The sequence below is a fragment of the Carcharhinus amblyrhynchos genome, chromosome 4, assembly GCF_965287045.1.
Source record: "Carcharhinus amblyrhynchos chromosome 4, sCarAmb.v2.hapA, whole genome shotgun sequence".
NCBI classification, from domain to species: Eukaryota; Metazoa; Chordata; class Chondrichthyes; order Carcharhiniformes; family Carcharhinidae; genus Carcharhinus; species Carcharhinus amblyrhynchos.
Genome location: NC_137327.1, coordinates 33,229,103 through 33,255,400, shown reverse-complemented (window position 1 = coordinate 33,255,400; position 26,298 = coordinate 33,229,103). Strand labels below are relative to the sequence as shown.

The 26,298-nt window shown below is 41.8% G+C and overlaps 1 protein-coding gene across 2 annotated transcripts in view; it reads left to right on the top strand.

Annotated features, from left to right (window-relative positions):
* The window catches only part of neto2a (neuropilin (NRP) and tolloid (TLL)-like 2a), a 48,379-nt gene extending 22,436 nt beyond the window's left edge, over window positions 1–25,943 (top strand). For both annotated transcript variants that reach the window (XM_080188105.1, XM_080188104.1), the window contains 4 exons: window positions 667–794; window positions 6,985–7,213; window positions 9,335–9,448; window positions 24,782–25,943. In XM_080188105.1, the coding sequence (XP_080044231.1) occupies window positions 667–794; window positions 6,985–7,213; window positions 9,335–9,448; window positions 24,782–25,365 (1,055 nt within the window). In that variant the 3' untranslated portion in view covers window positions 25,366–25,943. The remainder of the gene's footprint in view (window positions 1–666; window positions 795–6,984; window positions 7,214–9,334; window positions 9,449–24,781) is intronic.
* Window positions 25,944–26,298: the final 355 nt, after the last annotated feature.

Here is a 26,298-nt window from a genome sequence, read left to right as displayed (position 1 = left end):
ATGGGAATGCTGGGGAAGATTGCATGGGTGGGAATGGGAATGCTGGGGAAGATTGCACAAGTGGAAATGGGAATGCTGGCAATGATTGTGCAGGGGAAATGGGAATAAGAATGCTGGCAATGATTGTGTGGGAGTGGGAATGGGAATGCTGGCAATGATTGCGCAGGGGGAATGGGAATTCTGGTGGTGAGTGTGCAGGGCGAATACGAATTCCAGCGATGTTTGTGTGGGAGTTGGGAATGCTGGGAGTCCTTGTGTGGGGGGAATGGGAAAGCTGGCAATGATTGTGTCGGGGGGGGGTGGGAATGGTGACTGTATGTGTGACCATGTGTGACTTTTTTTCTAATCAGGGCATTCTTTAAAAATGGCGTCCCCATTCCCAGTGAAATGGGTCTTGTTGGACCTATGAGGCTGTGCCTCAGCAGAGTGATGGATAACCCATGTCCACTCATTATCTTTGACTAAGAGGTTCAGAATCTAGAAAGAAAACTGAGCAGTAGAGCTGGAGAACTTCACACCAGTTTTTGGTCTGAGCCTGACACATAGAGACATTTTGGTTAAATTCCCTCCCTATATGTTCAAGGTAGATTTTCGATGCTATTTTAGGTTAAAATGTTAATATTTTCTTGTTTATTTTCCAGTAATATTAATATTTTGCCTATCTAGATTGCCAGTTTGAGCTATCAGGGCCTGATGGGATCATTCACTCCCGACAAGTTGAACAAGAAGAGAAAATCAAGCCTGGAGAAGCTATTGATTGCATTTGGACAATAAGAGCCCCGCCAAGAGCTAAGGTATGTGTTTGTACCTTGTAGATGTGAGGTGATCCACTTTGGAAGAAACAGTAGAAGGAGGGACTATTATTTAAATGGCGAAAAGCTGCAGCATGCTACGGTGCAGAGGGACCTGGGGGTCCTTGTGCACGAAGCACAAAAACCCAGTCTGCAGGTGCAGCAGGTGATCAAGAAGGCCAATGGAATGTTGGCCTTTATAGCGAGGGGGATAGAATATAAAAGTAGGGAGGTCTTGCTGCAACTGTACAGGGCACTGGTGAGGCCGCAGCTGGAGTACTGTGTGCAGTTTTGGTCCCTTTATTAGTGAAAGGATATATTGGCCTTTGAGGGAGTTCAGAGAAGGCTGATACCGGAGGTGAGGGGGTTAGATTATGGGGAGAGATTGAGTAGATTGGGCCTGTACTCGTTGGAGTTTAGAAAGCTGAGGGGGGATCTTATAGAGCCTTACAAGGTAATGAAAGGGCTAGATAGGGTAGAGGTAGAGAGATTCTTTCCACTCAGAAAGGAAACCAGAACTAGAGGGCACAGCCTCAAAATAGGAGGGGGGGTGTCAGTTTAGAACAGAGTTGAGGAGGAACTTCTTCTCTCAGAGGGTAGTGAATCTCTGGGATTCTCTGCCCATTGAAGTGGTGGAGGCTACCTCGTTGAATATGTTTAACTCACGGGAAGATAGATTTCTGATTGATAAGGGAATTATGGGTTATGGGGAGCAGGTGGGTAAGTGGAACTGATCCACTTCAGATCAGCCATGATCTTATTGAATGGTGGGGCAGGCTCAAGGGGCTAGATGGCCTACTCCTTCTCCTACTTCTTATGTTCTTATGTTCTTAGAAGACAGTGCACAGAGAGAAGCTTTAATTGAGGTTCCTATCTCGAGCTTTGTACGATAGTTCATTTGTAGCATTGCGTTCAAACTGAAACACTTGGCAGTTTCAGAACAGTGGCACAGAGAAATGAAGAGTGGATAGGCAAAAAAGAACATTGTTCAGTAAGTGGCTTCCTGAAGAACATTTACTGGTCGTCATCCTGGATTGTGGATGCAAGGTACAGATTGAACTTAAATTGTTGTTGATTTCTCCACTTTAGCTGAGAACCACAATAAATTCAAATCTCAAAGGATTGAAAATCAATAGCTAGGACACCTTTACTTTCCCTTCATCAATCTTTTTTGGCAATAATCTCAAACTGTGCCAACAATCCATGCAAAAGAAAAACTTCAATAAACTTTCTCTGGCCAATAAATTTATTAAAAATAGAAATAGACGAATGTAAGGGAATATTTACAATTCTCCATAACAGTTACATTTTTAATTGTGGTCCCCATTGAGAATGATACCATGCACTAGCAATAGATAAGGGCCATAATTTTTTGGCCAGTCATGCCAGTGGGATTCTCTGGTCCTGCTGCAGTGAACAAAGATTTGGCTGAGCGCTAAATTCTCCATCCTCACTTGCAGTGGTGGAGGTGCGTGAATGACCAGAAAATCCCAGCCATGAATTTCTAAATAACTAACTCACACAGCAAGATTCCATGTTTAAGACTTTTGCTGCAACAAACACATTAAAATCAACATAGACTAAACATTATTTAGCAGACAACTAATACGCTAAACTAGAGAAAATGTTATTCCCTAGTAACGTATTGGCAGAATCAAAAATCCCTCACCTTGTTTATATATTATGATGTACTGTATGCGAAGATGTAACTTTGTGCCTAGAGTTCAAAACTTCTCTCAGCTCAAATAGGATCTCTTTCCTTAGCTTCACCAGGATGATCTTCCAGTGCCCTTTTAAACAAAGACTGCTTCACTCAACTATTTAGGCATAATCAAATAGGCTTCCAATTGCAAGATACCCTCTTGTGATTCCATGATCTTTATCTCTTCATAGTCCTTGTTTTGTCAAACATGGGTTCTGCCCTCAACAGCCCTCAACTTGGTACATAATCCAAAAGTAGTCTTTCTCTTCTGCCTGGTATGGCAGCACCTATTGTGGATCTCCTTCCCCAAACTTTTCAGTCTGACTGCCCTGAGAATAGTTGTGTCTGGGCAGCAGAAAGCCAGCTGCTTCTTGCTTTGTGTCTAAATGTTAAAGTTTGCACCTTACTTCTAATAGGATTTGACCTAGGCCCCAGATCCCATGGCAAACAGATTACATGGGCTTATTTGTGGGTCAATCCTGTATCAAGTCCTATCTCACTCTCCAAATTACTCCATTTCACCTTGAATTAAAGGTGACAGTTTAAAACATAACTATCTTATAAAGTCTCACATTTGTAGCAACATGAACATATTGATGGCAAACATTATTTTTAACAGTTGCAATTTAATTTGCTATTTGGTTGATAATTTTCAAAAACCTGAAACGGCCACCAAACAACCATATTACCAGTGTAATAATGTAGTTGTGTGGTATTTCTGAAGTATTCTCATGATCAATGCATGTCTGATGTTGTGCATTTTGAATTAATTTTAATTAACTTTTATTACTTTGTACTTGTTTTTTCTTATAGTATAATATTAAAAGTATTTGTGAACATTCCAGTTAATGAACATATTTAATGAAACCATGCGAATGAATTATTTTATTTCACAGATGCAGATATAGCTATACATTTTACTATTTTAACCCAGGACATCATTGCAGAAGTTCCTCAGGGTAGTGTCTTAGATCCAACTATCTTCAGCTGCTTTATCAACAACCTCCCTTTCATCATATCTGATCATCATCGGAAGTGGGGATGTTTGCTGATGATTGCACAACATTCAGCACCATTCATGATTCCTTAGGTACTGAAGCAGTTCATGTCCAAATGCAGCAAGACCTGGACACAATCCAGGCTTGGGCTGACAAGTGGCAAGTAACATTCATGCACACAAGTGCCAGACAATGATCATCTCCAACAAGAGAGGATCCAGCCATTACACTTGTCATTCAATAGGATTATCATCATTGAATCCCCCAGTATCAACATCCTTCCGGTTACCATTGACCAGGAACTGAACTGGACTAGCCATATAAATAATGTTGCTACCAGAATATGTCAAAGGCTAGGAATCCTGCGGAAAGTAACTCACATCCTGAGTTCCCAAAACCTGTCCACCATTTACAAGGCACAAGCCAGAAGCTTGATGGAATACTCTCCATTTGCCTGGATAAATACAGCTCCAACAACACTCAAGAAGCCCGTCACCATCCAAGACAAAGCAGCCCACTTGATTGCTACTGCTTCCACAAACATTCAATCCCTTAGCCACTGACGAACAGTGGCAGCCATGTATACCATCTAAATCATGCACTGCAAGAACTCACCAAGGTTCTTGCAAACCCATGACCACTACCATCTAGAAGAACAAGAGCAGCAGATACCTGGGAACATCATCAACAAGAGCAGTAGGTGCATGGGAATGCCACTACCTGTATTTCTTCTCCAACTCACTCACCATTCTGACTTAGAAATATATTGCCACTGGGTCAAAATCCTGCCATTCCCTCCCTGACAGAACTGTGGATCTGCCTACACCTCAAAAATTGCCATGGTTCAAGAAGGCAGCTCACCACCACCTTCCGAAAGTCAACTAGGGAAGGACAATTAATGATGGCCCAGCCAGTGATGCCCATGTCCTATAAAATTATTTTTTCTTTAAATTGTACCAGCTGCAATGTAATTGGCTGTCTAATGTTAGATTAACTTTAAGAATGTTAATAACAGTAACAATATATTACAGCCTTAAAGCCATACAAAAAATAGTATTAAGGTTGGTGGGATATAACTAACATTGCGAATAATGATTGAGAGAGAAAAATTGTCACTTGAGTTATTTCCATTAGCAACCAAACACCTGTGATGTCAATGTGCAGTGGGTTTAAAGATGCCAATTCTTCTTCTCTGCCAAATGCCGTTTGTTTTCTTTGAATTCTGATTAATACGAATTGCTGCTGAAGGCAGTGAGATTGAAATCTACAAGTAAACTGCCACTTGACATTTAACCACTTTATACATAAGTGATTAAAAATGATGTTCAATTTATTTTCTTTTCATGACTTGTTTGCCAAATTGCCTTTCAAAATGTCCTTCAAATATGTCGATCATATCCTGCTGTATAAAATAATTCATATCAATAACATTTATACTTTGAACGAAGCATTCAGAAGCACTTTCAATTACTATTGGGTCATGCTCTATTTTAAACTATTTTATACTATGCATGCTAGTACAGTAATATGTGATAAATAAAATTCAATTTGCTACCCAGTGCAACTGTGATCTTAAGACCACAAAAAATTTTATTCAACCCTGGTATTGAACATTTAACAATACCACTGAGTCAATACTGGTTAATGGAATCATTATTATGCAGATTAACATCAGGTAAGACTCAAAGAGAGTGGCTCTTTATGTAATATTCCCCAATTAGTACTGAAAAAAAGTAATTGTGATACTGCATCCCTGCACTTTGTGAACTACAGAATTGGAACAGAGATAAATTTGTTTTCAACACAGCTTTGTTGTGTTTTGTTCCACCCATTGGTAATGTTTTACAGAAAAATATATCTGGTGCTCTCTACAATAGTGCAGTCTTATTAAAACAAGGTGCTTGAAATCAAAGCCAATCGCATACAGTTTTTGTTACAAGTAATTATGGATCTTGGGAACAATGATTCAGTGATTTTCTAACAAATGTTCTATCAAAAGCTGGAGACTTCAGTATGGCAGAGCACCATTCTTTTATCTTTTGAGATTTGCATTCAAACTGCCTTTGTAATGGACCATATTGAAATATTGCTGTGTAGGTTGTTCACCATTTACAATTATCGATGTGGATCATTTTTTGGTCAATCATTCTACAATTCTTGTCAAAAAATGTACATTTGAACTGACAAGGATTAACTAGTCACCTGTATTGACATCAAGGCAGAGGTTTGTCACAGAGCATTATGCTTACAATGTGGCTTCAGACACATACAGAATATGTAATGGTATTAATTGAATGCATCTAGCTTAACACTGAGAAACTATAGAAAATGAACCATGTTGAATAGCTTTCTTCTAACAGCCTTATAAAAATGCTCCTGTTGCCACATCTGGGAAGGAGTTTCATCTAACATCAGTGTACTGAAGCACTTTATCCAGTCAGTACTGTAGTTAATGGCTGTGTATAATGGGCAATGTGAAAATGTTCACTGTGTTTATCCGGTAAATGGTATATAGATTGATCAATCTAAGTCCACCATCTGAAGGTAGACTTATTGTTCTAATCAAGGTCAATCCTTCAGTTCAGGTTAAACACTGTAATTTTTGATTATCTTTATAAATGGGAGACTAGGTCTGTATTCCCAAAGAATGACAGGTGACCTCATTGAAACTTGTTACATTTTCACATGGCACAACAGGGTAGTTGTAGGTAAGGTTTTCTCCCTGGTTGGTAAGTTTAAAACCAGAGGACATAATTTCAGGATGAAGGATAGTTCATTTAAGACTGAGGAGGAGGAATATCTTCACTCAGAGGGGGTGAATCTTTTTCTAACCTAGAGGGCTTTGGACGCTCAATCATTGACCATGTTCAAATCAAAAATCAATATATTTCGGGAGAGTAATTACTGCAGGAGATATGGAGATAGTATGGGAATGCGGTGCTGAGGTAGGTGATCAATCATGATTTAATTGAATGGCATAGCAGGCCCAAGGGGCTGAATGGCCTACTCCTGTTCTAATGTTCCTAAATGTTTCAGTGTGATAACTGCAAAAGTTTCAGCATAATGGGCCATCTAAAGGGAATAAAGGGTGGTTGTTTTGGAAAATTGGTAAATTGCTGGGGTACATAAAAATGGAGGGAGCTTTATTACTCATGGGATGTGCAGTAACTGACACTTTGTTGAAAGAGTTGTCCACCTCCAGCCTCAACATCCTCAATTTGAGAAATATTAACTTCTCCTCCTACCATTTAAAAATAAAATAAGAGAAAACAACTAAAAAATTAGAGCAAAAAGATTGATAATGATCAAGAAATAAAAACTGCCACCCTCTGGGAGATTCAATTCTGATGGTTTTAAACACAAAAAATGCACTTTCTTGATCTTCTTTCTCTTTAAATTAAAAGGAATGCAGCGATAGCCTTTTCCTGTAAAGAATAAACAAATGTATGTGTGCCATACTGTCACTGTACCTCAATGTATTTTTCTTTGATAGATTTATTTACGCTTTCTCGACTATCAAATGGATCATTCCAATGAATGCAAGAGGAACTTTGTTGCTGTGTATGATGGGAGCAGTGCTATTGAAAACCTAAAGGCAAAGTTTTGTAGCACAGTAGCTAACGATGTAATGCTACAAACTGGAGTTGGAGTGGTTCGTATGTGGGCTGATGAGGGCAGCAGGCTCAGCAGATTCCGAATGCTATTTACTTCATTTGTGGATCGTAAGTAACCAAAGCTTATAAACATTTTATTCACCAATAACGTTTAATTTGTTGCTAGTGTATTTTATTTTGTAATAGATTACTTCAGAGGACAGTATTTGTTAAAGGTTGAAACACTATTGTAACGCAGCCACAGAACTTTATTGCCCATAGTCAAAAATGTAGGCTTGGAAATTATGCTGTGTAAGATTATAATATTACTGGATGGGTTGCCGGAGGTTTGGAAGCAACATAGCTGTACATCCCCTCATGAGTAGAAACATGTGTCCAAACAGACAGATTAATTTGCCATCAGGAAGTAAATTAGGGCAGTACTAGAAAACAATACCATTCCTCTGGCATACTTCATAGACATGATGTGGGGATGCTGGTGTTGGACTGGGGTAAACACAGTAAGAAGTGGGGAGTTCTGATCCCCACTCACCTGACGAAGGAGCAGCACTCCAAAAGCTAGTGGTGTTTGCTACCAAATAAGCCTGTTGGATTTTAACCTGGTGTTGTGAGACTTCTTACCATACTTCATAGAATCATTGAATCCTTACAGTGCAAAGGAGGCCATTCGACCCACCAACCACAATCCCATCTGGGCCCTATCCCCATCAGACAGCAGCAGAAAATAATCTTAGGTAGTTTGTGATAATGGATGAGTTGCAACTAGGAATCTCATTTTAAATTTTAGAAGTTAGTTCATTTTAATAGCTTCTGCACAACACTTCACAGAACTGTGAGAAGGGGCCCAATCTGCAGCAACTCTCCAAAAGAACATCTTACCCAGGCCACTCCTCCTCCTTTCCTACCCTTACAACCCTGCACATTTACCATGACTAATCCATCTAACCTATCCATCTTTGGACACCAAGGGACAATTTATCATAGCCAATCTGCACATCTTTAGACTGTGGGAGGAAACCGGAGCACCTGGAGGAAACACATGTAGACACGAGGAGAATGTGCAAACTCTATACAGACAGTCACCCAAAGCCAGATTTGAACCTGGGTCCCTGGTGCTCTGAGGCAGCAGTGCTCACCACTGTGCCGTTGTGCTGCCCTTTGAAAATATGTACACAAGTATGTGTTTTCTGGTGTGATTTTCTTTTGGAATAAAGATAGCTGAACTTGTAGTGATTTCAGGATGGTATCTATGAATTGACTTGGAGTCCACTGGGAAATGGACTACAGCTAGTATTTGAAGTCAAGATAAAATTATCCACTCAGTGCGTATCAGTAGGAATTCTGCCAGTCTTAATAATTTGTATGTGTTGATGCAAGTTATGCTTGTCTGCTTATTAATTGATTTATTTCCCCACAACGCCTCCTCTTTTTTCAACTCACTTATCTGAATCACTCCTGAATTAGGAAAAATGCATGTCCCATTAAATATGAAGAGCACGTCTAAAAATCCTTTAAAGTAATGTTCATAGTTTGTATTTTTAAAACAGACCTTTGGAGAGCTGCAGTCACAAATTATTCATAGCAGATGGCACTCAGATGAAGATACCACTTGTCACTCGTATACACATTTTTAGCTCTTTCAACTCACCACTTGCAGAATAAGCAACACCTCCGGATATTGATAGTGTGACACATCCTGTGACTTGTCCCTTAAGAGTTTCAAATCCACATAGTGGATCCACAAAAATTCCTAAAGAATCCCCATGAAAAATTGGATCACAAGTTACAAAATGTTAGATGTCATCCAAAGAAATAGGTCACTTTTATTCCTTCTCTTACTTTCAGGTCCATTGCTTTATTTCAGAATGTTATTAACCAGCAATATAATCTGGTCCACACTTATTTAGTTTCCAAAGTCAATGATTGAACCATGTTAACATGTTATGAATTCATGTCAGTTAACAGTCAATAAATCCAACAAGATTAAGCGAATTCATTAATTTTGTGTGGGAGATTCAGTTGATGCTTTTATTGTGAATAATGAAGCTATGACCAATTTATCTAACTGACAAATCTGAACTAACAAAGACATGACCTTTACAAAGTGCCCATTTACTGTGTTTTCTTGCTCATGGTTGAATGGCCATACACAGTACTACATCACATCTTGTAAAAGCTTTTGAAATACATGTTCTATAATTTATGGTGACACTAACCTTTGTCTCGCAGCTCCCTGCCAGGACAACACATTCTTTTGTCACAGCGACATGTGCATCAACAATTCTTTGGTCTGTAATGGAGTCCAGAACTGTGTGTACCCATGGGATGAAAATCATTGTAAAGGTAAAAGTGTGATCTGTAAAAGCATTTGTGAGAAAACAATGTCCTTTACTTCATCAGACTTGACAAAGGCCATTTCTCCCTGACAGCTGTATTTATGGGTTAAATCAATACGCTTATCTCAGTCAAAGTTCGCATTAAGCTGTGGTTTACAGAGACTAACAGATCTTAACTAGTTTTGACATTTCCACAGCGAGTGCATGGAAATCTGATTTAATACCAAACAGCTCATTTCATTCCCTAATAAAACCTGAGAGGTCCAGTTCCTTGTTATGAAATGAAGATAAGTCACTACATTGGAGATAGATATTATTTTTTGGTTTATTGAGACAGGTGTTTCAAATGTGTTGGATAATAGTCCATTGTTGTTTGTTTCTTGCTATTTGACTCCACCTCCTCCCCATGATGGTTGCTAGTGGTGGGATTGCCAATTAAACTGATCTTAAGTCTGGGATAACAGTGGAGACGATCAGTTTTCCCTTGTACTTGATCATCTTTGGTTAACCGCAACAATTGGATGCTTGGAAGTCTGTCCTGCTATGGGACTGTTCCTTTCTTTGTCAGAACTACAAATGACAAACAGGAGGTCCAAGGGCTCTGAAGAAGGGTCACATGACCTCAAAATGATGGGTGCTGTTGACGGTGGCGGAGGTGGCCTGTCATTGGCTTCCAGTCCCTCCACAGTTAAGAGGATTTCCCACTGACTGCACCCCCTATCTTCAGGGAACCTGTGGCAGGGGATTGCTATCAGCAGATCAGAAGATCATATGAGAAAGTTCCAGCCGTTAACTCTCTTTCACTCTCCACGTACGCTGCCAGACCTGCTGGGTTTTCCAGCATTTTCTGTTTTTATTCAAGGGACCAGAGTTGAAGGAAAAGTGGGGTTTTGGCGGTGCATCGAAAGAGAAACTTGATCTTGATCATGTCTTCATCCAGTATACACCCCATTCTTTTGCATTTGAGATCACTGGAAACAGTTAGGGAACCCTGGACTGTGTGTGTCAGTTTCAAGGATACGTTGTCAACGTAGTTGCAGATTAAAGCGCTAGCCTTAGTTGGCAATATTTTGATGCCTAACAAGATTATTAAAAAATCAGGTAACAGCAGGGCCCTATTAGCACTGAAGCAACAGATAAAGAATATCCGTCCAATAATGTTAGAAGATATATACATCAAGCTTTTAAATATTGAAAGGTAGTTCCTACCACAACAGTTATCACAGGCACAAATTGACCAGAGTCAACTAATCGCAGTTGTTTTTTTATTAACATAGCTAATGAAAAGTACGATACTGCCCACTTGAGGAAGAAGGAGCCTGATAATTTTATACTAGCAATTCACTTGGAGATTATAATACACTGGAAATAGACTGAAATCTCTTTGAAATAAAGCTGTTTAAATTAACTAATTTACAGTAAGATGCACAATAGTGAAAAGTAAATTGGTGTCAAAGACTGGATCCAGTACTTGATCATTTTCACTTCAAATTGCCAGGACTGTCCTCCTGATCAGTTTGTCCAGATGATGCTTTTGAATGTTGGCAGGTGCCTTTTGCATGGCCTGTCCTAAATGCCCAGGAAACATGTTTGTGCATTCCGTATAAGGAATTATTGCTGTATCAATGCTGCCTCACTCAAACATACATTCAGAATTATTGCTGGATCAATAATGTCTCACTCAGACGTACGTTCAGAATTATTGCTGTATTAATGCTGCCTCACTCAAATATATATTCAGAATTATTGCTGTATCAATTCTGCCTCATTCAGACATACATTCAGAATTATTGCTGGATCAATAATGTCTCACTCAGACATAGGTTCAGAATTATTGCTGTATTAATGCTGCCTCACTCAAATATATATTCAGAATTATTGTTGTATCAATACTGCCTCACACTAACGTACATAGAGAATTATTCCTGTATCAGTATTTCCTTACATAAACATGCATGTGGAATTATTGCTGCCAATCCACCTCATTTCCATGTGCCAAGAAATCTTTATTTATCTTCCTTATCTTAACACATGGCTATTCTTTCTTTGCACCTGTAAACACTTCACTCCATCTGATGGGGAGAAAAGTCCCAGGGCAGCATAAAGAGAACTAAGGCCTGGCATCATAGATCCCAATTTTGTCTACCTCTTGGAGCCATTTAAGTGAGGTATCAGAATGGTATCAATGAGCCTGTCAGGAACAAGGCAACATGAGAATAGAGAGAAAGAGTAATAAATAACATTTCTCTTAACTTCTGGTTCTTCCCCTTTCTCCACCCAAGAGGTTGCACCCACGTCAGTTTTCAAATCTATTTGTTCCCTTTTCCTTCAATTACCTCCCTAATGCTGGCATTATATAGGATATAGGAAACAGAAACAGGCTATTTGGATCAGATAGTCAATGCCACCAAAACATGTGCCACTCATGCCCCTTCCCATCTTTCCTTATCTATATCTATCATTGTAACTCTATTACAATGTCAGCTAATACTACTGGACAAGTCAAATCCCTGGCTTCATAGATCTTAACTTATATATGTTGTGAATCTGTGGAATTTGGTTGTGAATCTATGGAATTTGCTGCAGTGAAGCTGTGAAGGTTACCTCACTGAACGTTTTTAAGGCAAGGATAGACATATTTCTGAACAGTGAAGGAATTAAGGGTTATAGTGGGCAGTGGGTAAGTGGAGCTGAGTCCATGAAAAAATCAGCCATGATCTTATTGAATGCTGGAGCAGGTTCGAGGGCCCAGATGGCTGACTCGTGCTCTTAGTTCTTATGTTCTTATGTATTCTTTATTGAGAAAGGGGGAGGGCAACTACTGAACAGAGCCAGAAAGATTGCAGATGAATTTTTAACAGAAGAATGAAAGCATTTATTAAACAAGAAAAGATTAACTTTAATACAATACTTTTTCATCCCAACTATAGATATATATAGATTTGAAAGGATAACACAAGTTACAAACTCTATCTTATACTTAAATGTTCACAGTAAGTACACAGTCCATGTAAAACAGTAGGCAACTGGGTGCAGACATCTCACGCTCTGAAATTAAGGGGCAGATGCCACTCAAAACAATTCTACAGGTTAATCATTAATTCCTCTCGGATGCTTGTCACACTGTGAGACAACTGGTCTCACTGGAATACTGGTCAGGATTTTAAAAATGGGGGAGAGCCGAGAAATCAGGATTGTACCCATTTTCTTGGGTCTCGCGATTTTATGAGAACCAGATTCCTGGCAAGCGGAGCCTCCTGCCCGGAATGGGTGAGAGGCTGAATAAATTATAATAATTCATTATAATGTTGATTTGCATGTGTTTAGTGAGCCTGGTGCTCGATCATCCAGGCTCACTTTCCTTTATGGCCTCTCCAGGAGCGGTTCTCTCAGCAAGGAAAACACCTGCCCCCCGCAAACAGAGAACAGTCACATTGGCCTCATTGGCGGAACCGGAGGCCATTGAGGTCTCCTGGGATAGCTGAGGGCAAAGGGGTTGCCCCTTGGGCAGTGCCAGCCTAGCAGTGCCACACTGATACTTTGGCACTGCCAGATTGGCACCTTGGTAATGCCCACCGGGCAGTGTCAGGGTGAAGCCCATGGGGGCAGGACATATGGGGAGCCTATGGGGTAAGACCTGAAGAGGCATCATTTACAGGGGCTGGGCCTGAAGGGATGAGGCTTGAAGGGACAGCCCAATTGCAGATGGAGGGGGGGGCCCCCTGCCACTCTGCATCACAATCGCATCGGGGGGAATTGGCCCAGCTGCCACTCTGCACCAAGATCAGATTGGGCAGAGGCACAACTGGTCTGCATGGGAGGGATGGCAGAGACTACATTTCTGTGCATTGTGGGAGGGGTCTTGCAATCAGCCATTTTCATGGGCCCCACGATTGTGAGGGCGTGGCTGTGTTCAGGTTGCCTGCAACATCAGAGGCCTGACAGTTCTCTCTCTGTCTAGCAGATCCCTGCTGTTGCAATTGTGCATGTGCAGAATCAGAGACCTGCACACGTGCATCAGTTCCCTCTACAATTGTAATTGTGCATGTGCAGACACAGAGGTCTGTGCATGCACAGTAGCTCCCTTTGCAGTCTAGCTGGCAAATTGAGCCCAGCCCACTGCCTGCAGCAGCTAGAAATGGTGTAGCCTATATTTTCAATGTCTAAGTCCATAGGATTGGGCATGAAAACTTGCCCAAAAAATGGATCAGGAACACTCCCATTTTCATGCTAGCTGGACACTTAGAATCATTCTCATAAAATTCCACCTTCTATCTTTCACACAAGAGTTTCTGGTCTCCGCTTTCAAAGAACACATTTTGAAATCTTCTTCCAAAAAATGTTTTCTCTTAAATGTCTTCAACAAGGATTCACCTCCAGGGTTTTAACCTCTCCTTCCAATGTTCTTCTAATGCAAAAATATAAATTTAATTTTAAACCTTAAGCCATGTATTATTTCCAGCACCCACAAAATATAAATATATCTTACTTAAAACTATTTCTATTACCTAACACCATTTGTTCTGTTATCCCTCATATGTTTGTCTAGTTTCCCCTTAAACACATTTATACTTTTCACTTCAACCACTCCCACGGGAAGTGAGTTCCATATTATCACTTAGTGCAGAAAAAGTTTAGTCTGAAATTATTGATGAACATCTTATATTGATGTCTTCTCATTATGCTCTTCCCCACTCTCTCAGTATCCACCTTATCAATTCGTCTCATAATTCAAAGTACTATATGAGACTACCTCCTCAGCCTTTTATTTCAAGGGAAAACAGATCCAGCCTGTTCATCCTTTCCTGATATTTGTGCCCATGCATTTCTGGTATCGTCCTTGTGAATATTCCCTGTCCTAAATCACATTTGTTTCATCATACCTGTATCTATGTCCTCTTGTTCTATATCGCTCAATCACTGGAATAGCCATCTCTATCTACCTACTCCTGCCCCTTTATAGTTTTAGACAATTCTGTTGAGTTCTCTGTCCTAACAAAAATAATCCTAGTTTTGCTGGTTTTTATTCATGTTCATATTTCTTCAACACGAACAGCATCCTAGTGAATCTGAATTGCACCCTCTTTCTTACCTCCTGTGATATGGAGCCTAAAACCAGAATCAGTACTCTAATTTTATTTTAATAGCAGTAAAAACGTGTCCCATATTTTGCCATTTCCAGATCATCCTGATCCATAATCAGATGATGTAAACTCTGTGTAACAAGTATTTTTTCTATCTATTCATCTGAGCCTTCTCTTTGTTTTATTAATGATATATCAGTGAAGTAAATATTTCATATGCTAGCTCAGTGGATAAAATGTCTGCTGGTGTTATGTACTCTGGGTGATCTCTGTTTCAAAGAAAAGTATATTAGAGAACATTTTAATACTTTTATACCCAACAAAGGGACATCCAATATTTAATAGCCATCTGTCATCCATTATGCCATGACCAGTCTAAATACATGGTCAAGTGCTTTCAGCTGCAGCGAGGAGAAATCATTAGCTAGGAGCACATTGAAGGAAATGTCATAGCATGCAGCAGTGATAGCTTTTAGTGCAATGTGCTTTTTAACATATTGCGTGGATGAATGAATGGAAATTAGAATGAGTACATTTTACCTCAATAACTAACACCAGCACAGAATATTTTCGTGTGTTCTGGCAGGACATGGATATTAAGTTTGCCGATTTTCCCAAATCATGAAGAAGTGTCATTTCCAGTGTGAAAATCAGTGCAAATCCTGCCCACCCCAGCAACACAATTCAGATTGCAATCATTAGGCACATAGAGAATTTACCTTATGTGAAAAATGCCGCACCTGAGGCGCGGCATTAATACCAGGGGTCATCTGAGCACTTCAATGAAATTGGGTACTGCATTTAAATGGCTCCACAACACGATCTGATTCAGACCAGGATGACGACAGTGAAGACTAGCTCCCTGATTCTCAGACATGGCTCTCACTCAATTGCTGGATGCTGTGCAGGAGAGATGGGCCACAAATTACCCATGGTTTAGCAGGAGGCTCTCCAGCAATCCAATCCCGCTTGGGAGACGATGGTAGCTCCGGCCGGTGCCAGCAGCCAGATCAGGAGGATGGGGGTTCAATGTAGGAAGAAAATGAATGACTTACTATGATCTTCAAGGTAAGTGCCCCTGTCTTCCCTTGGAACTCCACCCTTCTGCCAACTCCCAGAAGTTCACTTTGAACCCACATGGTTCCACCTCGCAGATTTCCAGCACCTGGCTCTCAGCATCAGCCTCAACACCCCCCCCCCCCCTCCCCCCACCTCACTCCTCATCAGTACTCCACCCTGCTTAAGCATATGCCCACACATGTCATTTGAACTTGATCTCTGGCTGCTAGGCGCCGGCTCACATTAGCCCCTTTTGTGACCCTGCAGTAGAAGATTGTCCACGATTGCAGAGAGACGGAAAAAATGAGTGGTGGAATGCCCAAACTCAGGATCTGGACTCCATTTGAGGAGAAAGCATGGAGCTGACGGGAGGAGCAGGACCGGGCCTGCACAGAGCAGGAGCAGGCCTGTGGGGGAAAAAATGAGGAGCCTTCAACCAGATGAATAGTCTCAAGTGAGTTGTTGGTGCCCAAACCCTTGACCAGGTCTTGTATTAAAACCATGTCCCTTGCCTTGCAGGGACCTCAATCAATAAGCCTGACCTGTCTACCAGCCGTGCCCTCCACCAGCACCCTTAACAGCACCTTGGAGGAAATCTCTGAGAAGGTCACAGATGGCGTGTCACAGCTCATACCTGCACCATCCGCCATCGCAGAGACAAGCACCTCAATGGGTGAACTTAGCAGACAGGTTTCTGGGTCACTTTCTGATGAGTGTCACACTGCTTCCAATGCACATCAGGTTGGGACGGGGATGTCCAAGGGATTTGACATGCTGGATTCCAGGACTCAGCTGTGCCCCCCCCAGGTGTTGTGCCTCTTGATGCATTTGTCCCTCAGCTGCTTGAGGTGGAAAGGTAGAATTGGGAATACCATGAGGGGTTGCAATGGCAAGGCCTAATGGAGGAGTCCCAAAGCCTTCGGTCACATGAGACGTTGCTGGTGTTGCGTGGCACCCAGGCCAACACTGCAAGGGTGGCATCTACAAAGGAAAGCCTGAGCAAGACCACAGAGCCATAACTGGAGAATTCTGAAGTGTGGCTCAGTCCCTGAGGACCATGGTTGAGGGGTTTGACGACACTGGCAGGCTTCCTGGACTGACAGCTTCAGATGACATTAAGGTTTCTTGAGCTCACTCCAGCAGCCCTCTATTCCATAGAGTATCCCAGGGGCCCATGGGCACACAGAGGGGGGAGGATCTGCTGGAGCACCCTCCCACCAGTGCCCACCAACAGCCCCACCCACCCCCCCCCCCCCCCCCTCCCCCCACCCTGCACTCCTACCCACACTCCCTCTTACTCAAGAGATTCTTGGAGCAACCAACCCTTCTGAATCCCTCTTCCTAATACAGGTACTTCTCAGAGGTAGCAGGCAGAAAGCAGAACAGGGTGACGCTGCAACATCAGTGCCACCTGAAAATAGACTAAGGCCCTCCAGATGCCAAGCCTCCAGAGGATGCCCATCAGGCCATTTCAGACAACATGGTGTGGGAGGTAGAAGGTTGCATCCACTTCTGATGTGCATCCTGGAAGTACACCAAGACATGGTGGGAGGACTCACAGGAGTAAGGAGTTGGAGGGGCACAGAGCAGGCACAGGTGAAGTTAGGCATAGATAGTTAGGAGACTTGTTGAAATGTCACAAATGCACTTGTCACCTTATTAAAACCTCTTGTTCATAACCCTAAGGCCTCATTCTCTATCTCCCACTGGATAGGCCTTCACCCCATCTGGACACAGTAATATCTGAGTAACTCAGTGCTCTTTGTCATTTCCTGATAACACAACCTGCAGATAGGCAGAGCGCTCTGAAAACTCTTTAAAATACACAGTAAGAAGCCCGCAGGCTTCAGGACAACAAACACCAGCCATGACCCCATCCTGGAGATGGTCCCTGACACCCACTCCGTGCCGCCCCCCCCCCCTCCCCCAACCTCCAACCCTCTCCCCAAACCCCCTACCCTTAAACCCCTTCTCCAACACCCTTGAACCATCCACTCTGGATCTGGCCATGGAAACTGTCCCCTTGTACATCCTGGGACAAAGTGGAGAGGGCTGCTCACCTCCTTCCTCCCTCTCAGGGATCATGGTTCCCATTTTAAAAACCAGCAGTAATTTGCAGCCTCGTGATATCATGCTGGTGGGTGGGAACATTTAGCGAGTACTGAAGATTCAACTTTAAACTCGCTAACTAAATTAAAGTACATCCAAATTCATTCAAATCAGGTTTTTGCCCTTCCTGATTGGGGCATCAGGGAGGGCCCAGGAAAATCGCGATTGGAAATCTTGCCGGCACAAAGCCCATTTTTGGCCTCTTCTGATATTTTGCGGCCATGATGGGATTTGAACCAACACTAACAGACCTGCAGAATCGTGCTTATTATCTTCACATTACATCATGTCTTAAAGATATTAGTATTGTCAAAGTATGTCCAGTCTGTGTACTAAACTACCATCCGCAGAGTGTTCATTGTGCCTTTGTGACCATGGCAGCTGGTGGAATTTAAATGCAGGTAATAATCTGAAACGCAAAAGCTCATCTCAGTAATAGTGACCATGACCATTGTCGATTGTTCTAAAAGTCCACCTGGTTCACTAATGTCCTTTAGGGAAGGAAATCTGCCATCCTTACCTGGTTTAGCCAACATGTAACTCCAGACCCACAGCAATGTTGTTGACTCTGAATGGTTTTCTGAAATGGAGTGGCAAGAGATTCAGTTCAAGGGAAATTTGGGATGGGTAACAAATGCTAACCTTGCCAGTGATACTCACATCCCACAAAATAATTTTTAAAAATATATGTTGAGGGAAGACTTTGTGTGATTTATGCTGAAAGAATTGGTCACCTGTTAAAATCACTGTGAGAAATTCTCTGAACATTTAACATCTGATAATTTGTGGAGAGTGCAGGTAATGTATTGCCAAGCATACAAACTCCATTATTCTTCATTATTTTGATTTCTCATAGATTTTTTAAAACCGGAGCCGTGTAGCTGTGAGTGTGTCAGGATGAATTACTTTCTTTGGTTTTTCCAATAATGGATGCAATTTGTTTCCAAAGGATGATAATTATTTTCCGTCATTTCACACATTCTTCTCCTTGTATAATTTTATGGTTGATTCATAAAACCCAAGATGACTAATGGAGTTGAATTTTGTATCAGTTAAGAATCCTCATACACAATTAAGGACAAGCAGGGAGACCACTTAAAACTGCATACATTTTCCTCCTCAACTTATTGATGAACTATGAAGAACATTACACCCTTCCTTGGTACATTAATGAATTCCTTAAGATAGAAATAGAAAATATTCTGATTGCATATTGTGACCTCAATTTCATTTCACCATTACATTCAGTTGTCACATCAGATAGTAAAATTCAATCTTTTACAAGGAATTGTCACTGACACAATAGTACCAAGGTACTGGAGTAAATTTTTAATCTTTACAGCTTGGGTAATAAGTATTGCCATGGCAAGGTAAAGAGGAAAAATCAAGCAGGATGTATGTATGCCAGACCTTTGAAAGAATTTGACACATTTTCCTTCCAGCTATTTAGGCTGAAGCAAAGTCAGGTGAGGTCTATTCCCTGAGTGCATTCTCCCAACTAGATTTTCTACTGAGGTTATTAAGATTATAATCAACCTCACTGGTTCTGATTCCCACTGTGAATGATACTTGAAGCACTCAATCATGTATTTGTTGCAAGCTTTTCTGATCCATTTTGAATGCAGTGTGTCTATAAGGAATGAAGATGCAAGGGGAAATGCTGTTACTTAGCATTACAGAGGATTTACAACGTGCCAGGACTGACAGCATCTGTGAAGAGAGAGACAAACTTTGAGTGCAAAGTGACTCTTCTTTGTGTTACAATCCCAGTTGATGTTATAACTGAACCGAAAGATCCCAGAATGAAACCATAGCCAGAATTCTCAGCCATTCATGTCCTGCCACTGCTGCCAGTGAGAATGGAAAATATGGCACTCAGCCAAATCTTTGTTCACTGCAGCAAGGCTGGAGCATCCCAACTCCTGGTGAGAATGGAGAATTTGACCTCATAACTTTTACTTTTTTTAAAATGTAGAGGAACCGAGACACAGGACTGCTAATTAGTTTTAATAAGAAAGGAAACATTTATTAAACATGAAAAATTGGATGATGATACAGTACTCCATTACTCCCCCCTTGTCTTAACAAATATACACAGATTTTAAGATTAATGTGAATTATAAAGATTATCTACAACAGTCTTAGTATCACAACATCCCTTTAAACACACAAGATGTATATGATCAAATACATTGGCCACTCTGAACCCCAAACAAATGTATGTGGATTTCCCTTCAGGGTCCTCCCAGATGATGGTCCATGAAAGTTTCTAAACTTCATTCCCAAAAAATATGCTTTAAAATCTTCTTTCACAACAATGCTTTCCATCAGAGGATTTCCATTCAGAAATCCAGTCCAAATTTCCCAAATGACTTTTCCACTCCACTTTTAACAACAATCTCAACTCCCCCTTCTGACTGTTGTACAAACTGTTCACAATTGCTTTAATTATCAATTCCCAGACTCTATGGAAATGGAATTAAACTTTTAATTTATCTCTGAAGTCTGCTTTCCCACTTTAAAACTGGGCGGGGAGGGCAATTTTCCCATCCCACTGCGCTAATTTTTTTATCACAGCAGGCCGCCGATTCAAGCAGAACCCGATGCATGGGGTCCACACTGGGCATTCCGCCCTGATAGCGTCTCCCAGCGCCGGATATCCAGCGGTGTCACATCTGTACAGGAAATCAGTGGGGAGCCGCGTTAATAATGCAAATCATCATTTAAATACAATTTAAATACAATGAGCAGGCCCAAGACTGAAGTCTCCAGGCCCACTAGCCTCTTCCCCACCCACCCGCCAGGAGAATTTCACTACAGCGGGGTTTACAGTCGCTCCGCACTTTCAGGAAGCTGGGGGCCCGACCCCGCTGGTGTGAGGGGGGCCCATTTGGGGTCTCCAGAGGGCCAGGTGCTGGGCTGTCCCCTGGGCATTGTTACCTTGGCAGTGCCAGCATGGGCCACATAACACTGCCCAAGAGGCAAAGTGCCAATGCCCAGGGGTATCTTGGCACTGCCCATCCAGGGTATGGGGCAGTGCCAAGGGAGTGGGGCCTAATAGGGGGAATAACCCAGTGGAGTGTGGCCTCCGGAGGTGATCGGTGCCATTCTGCAGTTGGGATCAGTGGTGATGAAAGGAAAGCCAGCGATCGGGGCTGGCCATCGGGGTGGGGAGGGGTGGCAGCCTGCTAGGGCGGCTGGCACTGCAGGAGGGGCCAGCACTACATGGGGTTCTGCACTGTCAGGAGATTGGAGCTGTGGGGGGCAGACTGAGGCTGGCCCCAGGCATGCATGGGGGTGGGGGGGCAGCAATCAGGCCATGGGGGGTTGGTAGGGTAGCATTGCAGGGATTGTGGGGTGGCCAGTGATCAAACTGGCCAGCAATCGGGAGGCAGCAGTGCAGGGCCATTGTGCATGTGCCAATCTTGGCGCTGACAGATCAACGCATGCACAGTGACCTACTCATCACTAGGCTGCCAGCCTCTTCCATGGGGATAGGCCCCACCCACTGAATTTCAGCCTGATTCATGCTGAGGCACTCTGCAGTGCACAGAATCTGGGAGATTGTTTTTGAAACTCCCCTGAAAAAAAAGTGTGATTTATTCCAGTTTTCATGCGAATTCAACACTTAGGATCTTTTTGGGAGAATCCCGGCTCTGGTTACTACAACTTTTTCTTTAACTCAGAACACTTTGCTTACTTTTCCCTTGAATTCTTCTGAACAATACCTTGGTCTCTTTTCAGTCTTTTTAAGACATTTGTTATATCCCAATTCCCGGGTTATCTGGACTGTATCTGATTCTTTGAAAAGTCTGCCTCTTTGTAGCTCCCTTGACCTGTCCAGCTTCTTTTGGCAAAGTTGAGAGATGTTCACTTCCCAGTGTCTCCAACCGCCCTGACTTCCAATTAAACTAAGAACAGAAAACCTTCCTACATTAAAAAGTCCTCAGTTGATAAGCAACAGCAGCTACTGCCAGCCTCTATTCACTGTTGATGCCATAACCCTCTATAAGCATAATTGAAGCACAGTATGAACTGAACAAAACCCCACACATGCAACCACTTTTGTACAGCATGAATCTAACTATAGTTTTTACTCTTCCTCACACAGAAACATTTTTGGATAGCATGGAGGCACAGCGGTTAGCACTGCTGCCTCACAATGGCAGGTATGATGTGGAGATGCTGGCGTTGGACTGGGGTAAATATAGTAAGAAGACGTTCAACACCAGGTTAAAGTCCAACAGGTTTATTTGGTACCAAATAAACCTCTTGGACTTTAACCTGGTGTTGTAAGACTTATACTGTCACAACAGCAGGGACATGGGTTCAATTCCAGCCTCGGGTAACTGTGGCTGTGTGGGTTTCCTTTCGGTGTTCCGGTTTCCTCCTACATTCCAAAGATTTGCAGGTTAGGTGGATTGTCCATAGTTAGCTGTCCCTTAATGTCAAGGCTATTATCAGGGTAAATGTGTTGGTTATGGGGAATAGGGCCTGGATGGGATTGTGTTGGTGCAGGGTCAATGGACAGGATGGCCTCTGTCTGCACTGTAGGGATCCTATGATTAAATTAAACCCACTTAAAAACTATGCTTTATTCTGAAGAAGAGTCATATTGGACTCGAAACGTTAACTCTGTTTCTCTCCGCACAGATGCTGCCAGACCTGTTGAGTTTATGTAGCACTTTGTTTTTATTTCAGATCTCCAGCATCAGCAGTATTTTGATTTTATTACAGAAACAGGTCTTTTGGCATAACAGGCCCATGCCAGTGTTTATATGCCACATGAACCTTCTCCCATCCTCATTCATCTAATTCTATCAATACATCCTTCTATTTCTTGTGTTTATCCCTTAAGTACATCAATGCTAATCACCTTGATTGGCCCTTATGGATGCAAGTTCCACAACCTGACTACTCTCTGAGTAAAGAAGTTTCTTTTGAATTCCTTATTGTGTATTGTGAATGCAGTGGACAAAGGGAACAAAGAGTTAAGTGTGTTTGGAACAAGAAAGAGAGGTTTTGCAGCAAGCCCTTGTGATTGTATTCTGAATCACATGACGGAGTGATGAACTGTCAAAAGTGATGCTGAGGGATGAAGAATGTTGGAATAATTAAATCTCCCATCACTTCTGGTTTGGCAAAAGTTAGGTGAGAACTTGTGCATTGTTAATTGTTTCACAGACACAAAGATGGAGAAGTAAAAACGGCACACATGCTGCTCTTGTGAAATCACTGAATTCCTTTCAACACTGAACTCAAGTCCTGGGGACGATGCTACTTGCATTGATCCTTTCTGTCACCCTGTCTAGCCCTCTTGGAAGTCACTTTGGTTATGCTTCCAGAGCTAATAGGGAAAAATACCTCCCTCCTTTCTCTGAATTCCCCCACAAACATCAGATAACATAAGAAGAACCTTTAATTTATACTCTTAATCACGGACCTGGTTAATTTTAACCCAAGGCATGCATTGAATGGGACAAAATAGGGCCACGAGGTGTGGGAGGAATGCAAAGAGAATGAGCATTGGATATTTCTATTCCAGTACCGCAAAATCTTCACTTTGGGAGGTGCATTCCTGCTTTAAATGGGCACGCCACAGGAAATTGCCCCATGAAAATGGGCAGGCTGCCTATTTCCCTGAGATAATCTGAACAGTGATTAGGTCCAGGAGTTTAAATCTATTCCATTCTCCCTCATGTTTTCTCTAACTTCCTTTTCAATGCATCAGGGTTAATCACCTCGACTGGTCCTTATGGATGTGAGTTCCACATCCTAATGATAGTGACCTTTAAGGGGTGTCTAGACAAATACATGAATAGGATGGGAATAGACAGTTATGGTTCCCAGAAGGATAGAGGGTTTTAGTCCAGTTGGGTAGCTTGGTCAGTGCAGGCTTGGAGAGCCAAAGGGCCTGTTCCTGAGCTGTAATTTTCTTTGTTCTTTGTGCTCCCTGGGTAAATAACTTTCTTTTGATTGTGGATTGTGTTTGCGGTGTGAAGAAAACAAAATGCTGGCATCAGGACCCGTCATTCCCTTTTAATGCCCTCTTTCCCCCCTCACCTTGTGCCCCTAACCCAACCCATTCAATGCACGCCTCAAGTTAAATGCGGATTGATGGTTTCATTGAAAACATTTCACGTGCTTTACGTTAAAGATCCTTAAACATTACTGTGAAATTGTTACAAATCTCGATTTAAAGATTATGGCAGATTTTAGAATTCCTGTTGAGCTCCGATGTTTCATCATCATATCATTTAATCAGGATTTTTTCAGTTTATAAAATAATTATTGATGTATTTTCATAAAAAAAATCATGTTTCTCTACATCGCCAAAGGCATCATCTGTTTACATTCATATTACTTTTGGGGCCACAAATGAAGTAAATTTGAAAATAATGAATAATGGCCCATTACTTTGAAATCGAATGATTATTGGGTCTGATGAGTTTATAAGCTCAGCAGAATTCATGTGAAATTTCCGGCAAGCTCAAAGAGCCTATAATGACACACTACTGGTATAGTGGCACAATGGTCAGTGCTGCTGCCTCACAGATCCAAAGATGTGTGAGTTAGGTGGATTGGCCCTGATAAATTGTCCCATAGTGTCAGGGGAATTAGTTAGGGTAAGTGCCTGGGTGGGATTGTGGTCGATACAGACTTGATGGACTGAATGGCCTCCTTCTGCACTGTAGGATTCTATGAACAGCACCAGGGTTCCATTCCTGCCTTGAGGCACTATCTGTGCTCAAGACACTATTTTGCACATTCTCCCCATGTCCGTGTGGGTTTCTGGGTGCTCTGGATTTCCCCCACAGTCCAAAAGACGTGCTGGTTACGTACATTAGTCATACTAAATTCTCCTTCAGTGTACCAGCGCGGGTCTGTGGCGGCTTTTCATAGTAACTTCAATGCAGTGTTAATGTAAGCCTACTTTTGACATTAATAAATAAACAGCCAAATGCTGATTTGTGGATTCAGCCCTGAATACCTGCTCTAATTCTTCACAAGTTCAAACTGCGGACTGGTGTGAATGTTCTTTTAAATTGATGATGTTTATACTTCGGGATATTTGTTTTTTTTTGCAGAAAAGAAAAAGCCCGGTCTCTTTCACCAGATTACCAAAACTCACGGAACAATCATTGGTATTTCGTCAGGAATTGTTCTGGTTCTTCTTGTCATTTCTGTACTCGTGCAAGTAAAACAACCTCGCAAAAAGGTTTTGGCCCGCAAAGCAGCCTTTAACAAATCGGGGTTTCAAGAAGTATTTGACCCTCCCCATTATGAGCTGTTTTCTCTCCGAGATAAAGAAATAACGGCAGATTTGGCTGATTTGTCTGAAGACTTTGAGAACTACCATAAACTCAGGCGCTCCTCATCCAATGCCTCCAGGTGCATCCACGACCACCACTGTGGCTCACAGCCGCCGAGCATGAAGCAGAGCAGGACTAATTTAAGCACAATGGATCTTCCCTTTCGAAATGATTTCTCCCAGCCACAGCCAATGAAAACATTTAATAGCACCTTCAAGAAAAGCTGCTACACTTTGAAGCACTCGCAAGATAGTCCAGAAAGAGTCATTGAAGACAGAGTGATGGAGGAGATCCCTCCTGAAATCTACGTACGTGGCAGAAATGACACTGTCCAGCGTTCAATGTCCATTGACTTCTGAAGTGGAACTATTGTGCTATTACTGAGCACTATCTTTTAGTCTCTTTTTTTCTCTTGCAAATGCTGCTTTGTCACTTTGAAATTTCATTTGGCATTTTAATATACCCAATAATCAGTAACAAAATAAGTGGAACTGGGTCACTTTTCCTTGACTCTTCTGGTTGACTATTCCTGCGAGACAAACCGTCCATAACAGTTCTTAATACCAGGCTCTCTGTGTTCTGAAACTTGCTAATATTGTATTATCGGGTGGTAATTCCTTACTGTAAATATGCTAAAAGGTTTAATTCTTTGGTTTCCTGCTGTTTATCCCACTAATTGTTCCAGTCCATTGGAGAGAAGCTTTTCAAGTGAAGTACAAAATGATGAGAAGCTGCAGAATTGCATCAAAAGTCCTTTCAAGTATCTTTTTTTACTTAAAAAGAAGTATTAATTTTTAGACCCTGCTAGGCTATGGTTTTGGATGGCAATATTTTCTACTTGTGATGGCCTGTTTTTTACATGCTAATTGAACACATCATTTCGATCAGGTCATCAACATGAATAAAGTTACCATTAGTGAGCTCACGGGACTGTGTATTTGCCAGGTCAAATAAAAAGCTTGTTAAAATGTAAAATCATTTCTTCCTGTGCATACTATTGAGAATTTCATTTTCTTCACAAAATGTAATGTTTCCATTACATTTTTTTTGACAAATGGGAGTTAACTTTCCAACATTGGATGCAATCTTGACAGTTCGAGGAGGTGAGAGAGGAAGTCTGAGCTTAATCCCAAGATGATGAAAAGTGGGTAGGGCATCTGCAGTACCCAACAATGATGTGGGTGAGAAGTATTGACTATTTCAGGTTTGTGCCTCATTTCCCTAGGTGCACCCACACTGGTCATTGGCAACTAGGTGGAACTGGTGCGGGGCAGGGAGAAGGGAGGTGATGG